This window comes from Megalops cyprinoides, chromosome 23 (assembly GCF_013368585.1).
Source record: "Megalops cyprinoides isolate fMegCyp1 chromosome 23, fMegCyp1.pri, whole genome shotgun sequence".
NCBI lineage: Eukaryota > Metazoa > Chordata > Actinopteri > Elopiformes > Megalopidae > Megalops > Megalops cyprinoides.
Window position 1 is genome coordinate 9,263,998 of NC_050605.1, and position 10,644 is coordinate 9,274,641.

A 10,644-nucleotide genomic window follows, 5' to 3' on the forward strand; every position below is an offset into this window, starting at 1 on the left:
GATAAATAAGGGGATCACAACAATCCTTGTACATAAACACGTTTGATTTGAACAAAGTCCAGTTGAAAATGGGCTCCATATGTAAACATTGTTGTAAAATAATGTTCAGACTCAATTTTTATTAAACCTGTTCTCTGACATGTAAAGAGTATTTTAAATGTACTCTGCACTGCTCTTAAAAATGGTTTTTGGAAAATGTGTCAGATAGCTGAATGTGAAACTAATTATGTTGTTTTGATTTTCATTCTGCAATATGTTAACTGTGGTGTGGTGTCATGACTGCGGCGTCTTAGCCGGTTGTTTTCTTTTCCCTGTCCATGTGCTTTTGTTTTCCTTGTGTTCTAGCCCTGCCCTGCTCTCCGCCCTGTCTCCGCCCACCTGATTGTCTCCACCTGCCTGCCAGCACACCTGCTTCCCATCACCTCATTAGCCTAGCCCTATATCTACCTGCTTGTCTCTGTCTTGTTTCCCAGTTTGTCTCAGTTTGCTGTTTTGCTACTCGCCGTCTGTTCTGGTTTGCCTGGTGGTTCCTTTTGCTTTGCCTGTTTATTCTTGACTACGATTTCTGGTCCTGATTTGTGGAATGTTTGCTGTGTTTTTCTGGTTTTGGACTTTGCCTGTTTTTCCTGACGTCGTTCCTCATTCTTGCCTTGTGGTTTTGGTTGCCGTGTCTGCCCGGTTTTTGACTCTGCCTGCCCTGACTTCGTTTTGTGGATTACCCGTTTGGATTATTAAACCTGTTTTTGGCATCCATCTCCTCTGTCTGCGCTTGAGTCCCTGCCTGAGTTCTGACATGTGGTTACAAAGAGAAAATGTCGACTGCACTAAGTTCTGTACATTATTCATTGCTGCTCTGATTTATACCAATTTATACCAAACCTCTTTCAAAGACACAAATTTGGATCCAATATCATACGAACATGCAAAAAGCACCTGAACTTGAACCATTTGCTCTTTCTTCCTCACCTTCTGCCTCTCCACATACACGTCATTGCATTACAACATTGAAAATTCTCCAGCACTTCCAATAATTCCTGTCAATCTCCCCTCCTATTCAGCCAAAAGCCAAACCTGGTAATTGAATCCCATTCTGAATCACTCCTTGCTCTTAGCAGACAATTGATGACAACCATCTTGGTTATGCATGGAAGCTCATATAACTATTGATGATAATATGGCACTAAAATCTTAAACTGCAAAATGATTTCTCAAATGCTAAAAAACAGGATCACATTGTTTTTCAGATCATAACAGATATATATATATCCAAGTGTTGTTCATGCATTTGTGTGGAGGAAGATGTTTTGCATAACTGCCCTGCCTCACTCTTTTGTGTTTCAGTTATAAACACACTGCTGTATTACTGAGGAACATAAAGCTGTAAACAGTTGTGCTGTTTCTCAGTCTCTGACACACAGTAGAGAGCATGGCTGCACTGGGACTCCTCCTCTCCATGCTGGCACTCTGTATCCATGGTAAGAGTCTCTGGCCACTTTATCACTGAAAATCACTCTCACTCCAGAATATCCATATTCTGCTCCTTTTTGATTTGTGTTCCTGTATAGTGATTTACACTCTAATCTTGGCTCTTGTTGTTCCCATTATAGCTGGTGTTGTTGGTGCTGTAAGGGCTGTTGGGCTGATATTGTGTGTTTTATTCCCAGGCTCCAGGGCTGACATCATCCTGACTCAGAGTCCTACAGTGGAGTCCGTCTCTGTAGGAGGGAGTGTCACTCTCAACTGCAGGGCCAGCACAAGCGTAAGCAGTGAACTAGCCTGGTATCTGCAGAAACCTGGAGAAACTCCTAAACTCCTGTTCAGCTCTGTGGGTAGCAGAGTGTCAGGGACTCCAGCTCGATTCACTGATGGCAGGGATGGAACCAACTACATGCTGAAAATCAGTGGGGTGCAGGCAGAAGATGCAGGAGATTATTACTGTCAGCAGCACTACGGGTCTCCATTAACACAACGATAGAGACCCGTACAAAAACCTCCCTCAGCTAAAGAGGAAATACACTGGCTTACTCATGCTATATCGAGGAATGAAACATATGAGTGAGTTTGCTTAATCATTTTAAAACTTTGTTGAGGATATTAATATTAACATATTTCTAAAGTTTACAATTATGTATTGTATTTTACCTCATTTACTGTACATCTGAAAATTCATGGGAAGGCATTTGAACATTTATCCATTAGTTATTTCTTTTCCCAATTCATCTTTAATAAACAGTTCTTTAGCATATGCAAACAAAATAAAATCTAAAGTGTAGATGTCAAAACACATGACAGATAAGAACGCGTGGAAGGTATAAAACATTCAGTAACCCAGTGTCCCTTTCCGTAAAGCAAAATAACATCAATAGGCTGCTACAATATTTTTTAATTCCTTCCCTATCATTTTAAGATTAACAACAGCATTATTATAATAATAATAAGTATTTCAATATTTCAAAGTCATTTTCGAAGGACTGTATTCACACCTACTGTACATGAGAATCCCATTCTTTGTGAAATAAATACATCTGCATTGATGCAGAATTTGAAACTACAAACTCAGATTCTAATAATCATACAACTCATTGAGTATTAACACAATTCTTGATTGACATGATACAGAACAGCTTCATCGACAGCTCTGATAATTGAAGGCTCTGATTGGTGGAAAACAGTTCGCCACAGCGTCTCAGCATTCTCCACTCCCAGTCCTCACAGCTCATCTAATGGTCTCCAGCAGGATTTGTATAGATGTCTTGCCTTGCTGTTGCACAAAGTAATATTTCCAATAATAATAAAGGATTAGGAAGTGATTATATAATGCCACTGATAGACACAGTACTACCATGTCTGGTTCTACCTTTGAATGAGGTACCGGCCAGAAAAGAATATTTAAAATATATTCAAACCCAGGAAACCGTTAGAGGCGATTAGGTGAAGCTGGAGACTGCAGGCATGAAAGCTCCACATATCTCTACTACAGAACCGAGAGACTGACCAAAGTAACTGACTGTTCCTCAGAGATGTGGGGCCAACCTAAGCCAGCCTAAACAAGTCCCTTCCTGTCTTCCACCATTTTTGGGCAAATCTCCCAGACTGAGAATTTTATTGTCGGTAGAATCCTGGATGTAAACCCTTTATCATCGTGAAGCACCAAACTGACTGTTAAACAGGTTTATTACAGCTCCTTATGGAACTGTAAGATGCAATATTTTTGTATTAATTAGTTTTCTACAAAGTGCTTTGGAAATTCCACAGCATGCAAACCCCACTTGCCCACCCTCTCTACAGGCATCACCAATCCTTGTCTTGTGCTTTGTTTTAGTTCTGTCGTAATTTTACCTTTAAACTTATTTTAACCGAATGCAGGTTTGCCTCGTCATTTCATTTTCCACAAATGGTTTGGCTTCAGTGACCTGGTGTTCACACTTTCAGCAGTTCATCACTCCTATGTTTTCAGTGTCTGTGAACAAGTGACAGTTTGTTACTGTTTTTTGGTTGCAATTATAGTTGGAACAAAAACCAGCATACACAGGGGGTTCTCAGCACTGAGTTTGAGAACCTCTGACTTAAGATAAGTATGATTTACATGGTCCCCAGAAAACCATACTGTGCAGGGAGCATTTTTTTTAACAGATATTAGTATATGCACATATTTGGCATCATTATACCTTCAACTAGTTTGCTTTTGAGCTCTTCAGTTGCATGAATAATAATTATCTGTCCATTAGGGACATTGTTTTGAAGATTGAGAAAAAAAATACACAACTGCCCTCGTTCCTCAAATCCTTAATGCAACCCTTTCTAGCTGAGCTTACTATTGCTGTCATGTACACATATTTGTTTCCTAGCTAATATTTATACTGCTATCTCACTAATTATACTAATTACAACCATAACACAGAATTTACACAGCACTTTTCCCGCATTTAAAGTATCGTATTCAGTACAGTATGAATTATACCGTGTATTAATCGGTATCATGTACTCCCTTGGCTAGGATGTTGTATATGTGCATTTAATGTAATTATGTTACAGTGAACTATATACGCATGCAATTGTCGTATCATAGCTGCTGGCATCGCGACACAGAAACAAAATAAAAATTAAACAGAATCAATGTTCAAGGTTTATAAAATGTCTTTTAACGCCACTGGTGAGGTTCTCCGTCGTTTTCATTCTCGGATAACATTTCACGTTAGACCAAATGAATGGATATATCGCACGTTATCCAAAACGCACAAATTTTAATAAATGTCCTTTTGCGCTGTTATTTTTGTGTGACTTCGACGATGAAGCCAGTTCACTAAAGAGCAAATCCATTTATTAGCTGAGAAAGGCTGACGTATTCTCTGTTTGTTGCGCAGGAGAGGTTTTTGTACGGGGACTAATAGGAATTGAATCACTGTGATACACTTTTGGCGGCGGCACCAGACTGGACATTGGAAGTAAGTGTCTTACCTTTTCAAAATCACATCCATGGATTGTAATGATTTACGCATGCATATTGTTTTTTTCCCTTTTCCAAAGCTAATTTCTTTCAATCCATCCGATGATGCTTAAATAGTGTATTTACATGCGTAGCGAGGAATATCGGCGAAGAAAATGTGCAAAATTGTACATTCGGTTTTCCATTCCATTTCCACTGTGTATTCAGACTTGCAAAAAAAAGTGTGTTGAAATGTTAACATATGTTAGATCGGACGCTTTGTCAACGTCGAATTATATGTTACAGGTGTAAACTGATAGACCTGAGTCCGTCCTGCAAGTTATGTGTAGAGGATTCAGCGCTGGTAAACCCGTTTTGGAGAGACTATCCGCAGTAAAACGATTACCCGATGGTATAAGGAGCCGATTGGGTATAGACTTAGAGATAGGTTAGAAATAGGCTAGATTTTTTTCCACTTCTTATGTTTAAATATTGTTGTTGTCCAAAATAATGTACAAGTTTGGAGAAAAAAAGCTAAACGAACCCCGTTGTCACAGAAAAGTTAGAATGTTGCGAAATTCAAAACGGAGCAATTCGCCTTGTCAGTTCTGTTATGTTGTTGTTTTTTCTTTATTTTTCCATAATTTTTATCATGACCTGAACTTCATTATGCAAGTTTTTTTTCCACAGTAATGATGTATTTTGAACACATCATTTTATGAATGCATTTGTCTGCTTTTAGTTCCGGAAGGCTCTCTACAAAAGTGTTTAATAAATAATTTAAAAACTGTGAGTGAAGAGACTCTCTTGCTCTGACCTACAAAAATGTGTACTTTCCTATAGTCATGTAGCCTGTACGTGGAAATACTTATTTTCTGTTTATTTACCACTTACCATTCCATTTGAATATATTCTATAGTCAGATTGTGTTCATTGTGTAATTTATGTATTTCTCTCTTTAATTAATAAGATTGTGTTCATTGTGTAATTTATATATTTGTCTCTTTAGTTAGTAAGTTCAGACCAAGTGAGTCTCTTCATCATGTGCTGTAGTCCTGTGCAGAGAAAGATCCAGTTTTTCTTTACCTCTCCCTGACCCCGAACCTCTGCTGTTTCTCCCAGGCAACACCCGCCCAACGGTCACGGTCCTCCCCCCCTCTAGCGCAGAGCTGTCCACTCATAAGAAGGCCACGCTGATGTGCCTGGCCAACAAGGGCTTCCCCTCAGACTGGAAGCTGCGCTGGAAGGTGGACGGTAGCAGCAAGAGCTCGGAGGAGAGCGGCGGGGTCCTGGAGAAGGACGGCCTGTACAGCTGGAGCAGCACCCTGACTCTCACGGCAGACGAGTGGGCCAGGGCAGGGTCACTGACCTGCGAGGCCACCCAGGGCTCCCAGACAACAGTTACTCAGACGCTGCAGAGATCCGATTGCTCTGGGTAGACCACTTCAGACACTCCTGTGCAGAATGGCTAATTACTGCTTGTACTCAGCTTTTCCCTGTCTTACTGGTTGATTCCTTGCAGACTTTTAAGTGTGCTTTAAATTCAAGTTTTAAAACCATCTCCAGACTGAGGTTTAATTAGTGTAATAATTGGTGTGCTCTGTTTCTGTTCAGTAGATTTTTTTTACCCATTCCTGCTTTAATCCTCGATTGCTCATAATTATAATTTGACAGCAATAAAGATTTTCTTCTTAAATCATTAAAAACTGTTGTTCTTTTCTTTACTGAGACAAATATACCCTGTTAAAGCGGTTTAAACTAAGTGCAATCCTCTTTAATGTCAGTCTCACTGTGGGTTATATGATGATGAAATAAACAGTGTTTTAGTGAAATTACTGTTATATTGAAGTGACATACACCTCACCTCGCCATGACATTCATCATAAACTTTCAGCCTTCACAAGCAGTACATTTTGTATGTATATAACAATTATATGATAATAAAAAGAACAATACTATAAATAAAGTATAAATACATAACATATACTAATATTGTATAATAATCAATACTAATATAAATAAAAAGTCATAATAAAATGTACTATAGTGGTAACAATATAATCCTCACTTGAAAGATTTTTTTTGAAATTCCCCTGAGCATTAGTGCATGGAAACACCTGCTGGTACAACGCACCACTGCACCCCAGCAACTTAGGGCTATGTGATATAAGCCTGGGACTTTTCAGCACAGCTGGACAGTCAGTGCTGCAGCGCTTCATCCCTGTGCAATGTCTGGATGGGGACCCAGGACAGATTTCCAGAGCAGCATCAGCGCTTACTGGATGCTCAGGAGACGGCAATGGCAGCCTCACATGGGCAGGATTACGGTCGGGGTGAGAAGAGGGCAGAGACGAATTCCAGCTATGTGTGGTACTGGGAATTTAGCTGAACACTGAACGGGTATGGAAGACATTCGATTTGACTTAAAACACTGGGGAATAGTTCGTTTGTGTATATGCAGTTTGGACAGACTGTTCATGTTGTTTATGCGTTCTTCATAGTCCTAGTGCCAACTGCGACACATGGACCTAAACTGTAACAGTCTGATTTAAGATACCATGCGTAGGCTGTACAGATCACAAGACTAGACTTGCAAGGAATCATAATTAATGTGGTAAATGGTCAATTTAAGAGGCTTATAGAGATTTGAGCAGTTCAGCCTGGTGCTTCTTGATGCACTCTGTACTGTCAGCTCACACTAACCCCCTGGGGAATGGGGGAACATCTGGTGACAGTGCTGCTCTATTCTGGGAACAGAGGAACTGTGCTGTCCTGCCTATGCAAATATGAGTTTCACCCCCAACAGCACACAGTTTCACTGCATAGAAATCCCCTGGCCTAGGCCAGGTGTGTGGGTGTGGACTGGTTTCACTACTCTAAAGGGGGGAGAGGATTTTTTTATTTGACAAAATTGCAGCTTATTAATTAATTTCTACATGCACACATGTATCTTGAACAGGACTGTGAGTCCAGCTGTCATGCACTCCAGCTTATGCCACCAGGTGCTTCTCCAACCTTCAGATTTGAGTTTTAGCTCAGTAATCCTGTCATAATGTGTCAGAAATTAGCATGAAATTGAAATGTGATGGACGTAGCTTCCTTAAAAATGTGTAAAAAAAAAAAAAACTTCTATATTGACAAGAATGTGCATAAGAGGGAGGTGCTGAATAACTGCTCTGAGGAAACTCATTGTGGAAACTCAATATCCACCAGCTGCTTCATGTTCAAGAGTTAAATTTATTTGTGAAAATGCATAACTCCAGTAAACATTACATACATACAAGTACCAGCAGACAAAATTAATTCTATTAAGTCCTATAATATAACAAATAAATAGAATTACACACTGAAAACTAATTCTGAGGCAGAACCTAAGAGGAAAATGAACCAAAGTACCAAATCTTTGAGACTTAATAAAAACACATGCAGGGAAAACACATCCATATAATCACTTTCAGATTCAATGGAAGCGCATCTGAAGAAGCTCAGTCTTCCCTAAAAGTTGAAGTTAAGTTAAATGCCTGCAGCATTTGAGGAGGAGTGAGGACTGAGGAGTGAATGAACACTACTGCTATACTACTTCTGTAACACTCTTGGGCCTCTTTATAAAACATATCAATAAAGGTCCTGGGAATATCTGTACAAAACACATCCATAACACCAGAAACTATACACGTACATTTGTCAAGAGTCAAGAGTCAAGAGAGATTTTATTGTCAGCCCATCCATATACAAGTATACAGTAGGGTTGAAATAACGTTTCCTTGGGACCCATGGTGCTACATTCAGTCAATGAATAAATACACAAAACAATAAATAGACAAAATAACAAGACAATAAATAGACAAAATAACAAGACATTAAATGGAAAAAGTGTGGGTCTGTTCTTGTACAGGCGCAGGAGGGGAGGAGGGGGCAGCAAGGAGTTGAGGAGCCTGATTGCCTGAGGGAAAAAGCTGCTGCAGTGTCTGGCAGTGACAGTACGGATGCTCCGGTACCTTCTACGAGATAGCAGGGGGGTGAACAGTCCATGGGACGGGTGGGAGGGGTCTGTGGCAATGCAGGTTGCACGCCAGATGAAGTGTTTATTGAAGAGTTCATCCATGGCTGGGAGAGGGACCCCGAAGATCCACTCAGCTGTCCTCACTATCCACTATTTGTGGTTATACAAAGACACACAAGGTGACTTTTATGTCCAATATCATGTTCTTCACATGTTAATCCAGCAGTGAGTGACCTGCTCATGTTGAGGGAGGCTGAGGCTTACTGTCCAGTTCCAAAATTTTAATCACATATACATCCCTTATCACCAATATGTATTGCTTTACACCTTCGGGGGATTCCTTTTAATTACAGAAGTCAGGTCAATCAAGTTCCTGTTTCAGAAGCAGAGCCAGGAAATGAGTCAATGTGTTTCCTTTTACAACTAAAACTGAGATTAATGTCTAGTTTCCATTTGAACCATCAATCATGTGTCTTCCTCACATTATTAACTGCTGTTCTCATTGTAGTTTTTGTGTTTGTTGCAATTGCTGCCATTCTATGATTTTAATGAATATAGTTGGGTCTAATTCTATAAATACTAAGTTTATTTATTTGAATTTATTTTTGCTTTTTTGGTTATAATAATTGTTAAATTTATCAACACAATAAACACTGAAAAATGAACACAACTATGCACATTACAATGATAAATGGAATGTCATTCATGTATTGCCCTTTATGTGTGTATATATATCTACTTATTTATCTGTATATATGTAGTTGTTGTATGTTTAAACAATTTATACAATAGTGAATAAAACTGTTATGATGATGAATGATGATTTGTGTCCTGAATGGAGGAGAAAAATCAAAAGCCTGATCATCCATTTTATTAAGCAGCAATGCAAATCACTATTACGTTATGACCTTTTCCAACATGTGATTACCCTGCTCAAGAACAGGCACATGCAATTGAACAGAAAACATACAAATCCATCTGAACGTAAAGCAAAGCATCTGGCAAAGTCTGACGCATCATGTGCTAACTGCACCTTGTAAGTGACTTTATTTGTGCTTTAAGAGCCTACTGTAAAGTAGATTACTTTTTATAATGATGGCAAATGATAAGAAAATGGAATACTTGTTACAGTAAATGAGTGCATTAGCTGTGGTACAAACTGACATAAATTAAGATGCCTCAACTACCCATGGACTCAAAAGACTTTGTGTGACAAATAAGTAAAACACAGAGCTTAGTTCCTGAAAAATGATTATTAATATATGTAATAATTGTCTGGATCCCATCACCACTACACTTTCTTGGGACATTTTGCATATTTTCCATGCCATTCATCTTTAAAATTAATATAGATTTTTCTCTGAATCATTAGAATTCTTCCCTCAGAAAAAAAAAATGAGAAGACATCCTTTTGGAAGCGACAGAACAGAAAGAAGCTCTGGGTGTATTTGCTTGTCCCAGTATAAAGACCTGTAAATGAAAAGACAGGAGGAACTGACAATGATACAACACAGCAGCTGAACCAAATACAACAACAAATTCAAGAAATTCACGAAAATGTTGAAAAGAAAGAAAAGAATGGTTATTATATTATAACTTCAAAAAGTGTTGATTTGTCACAGTTTAGCTCTCAACTGTGTAAACACCAAAGGGTTCTAAAGTGTTAAAGACACCTTTTAACACCAAGACAAACAAAAAAAAACTCCATTATATTCCAAGATGCTGCCAAAGAAAAACAATTAGTTAGGGACAGGCCCAGGGCATATGCCATATATGCTCTCATTTAGGGCACCGCCCATCACCAGACATGCCATGTGTCAAGTTTTAATAGGTTTTATTTTCATTGTGTTTCTCAATCCTACTCCTGGCGGCCCACTGTCCTGCAGATGTTCTGTCTATCCTTGCTCTACCTACCTGACTGAACTCATCAGTGGCACTTTTGATTAGCTGAGCACACCTGATTTAATCAAGCAGCAAGGACAGATAGAAGATATGCAGGTCAGTGGGAGGTTTGAGAAACGCTGCAGCCTAACCATTGTTCTAGGAATTGGCTCAGAAAACTAAAAGGATGCACACCATAGATGCCCCAGATAACAGGACACGAATAAACAGCGGCACTAATCAATCACCAGGTAATGAAAAAAAACTATCGGAGCCCTTTACATTGCCTCATCTCACGTGCTGATCAACTGTTTGATGTTCGGGTATATAGAGG

The 10,644-nt window shown here is 39.2% G+C and overlaps 1 gene segment (V, D, J or C); it reads left to right on the top strand.

Annotated features, from left to right (window-relative positions):
- Window positions 1-1,828: 1,828 nt before the first annotated feature.
- LOC118770148 lies at window positions 1,829-5,865 on the top strand. The segment is given in 3 exon segments: window positions 1,829-1,956; window positions 4,408-4,445; window positions 5,549-5,865. Coding segments are annotated over 3 exon segments (423 nt in total).
- Window positions 5,866-10,644: the final 4,779 nt, after the last annotated feature.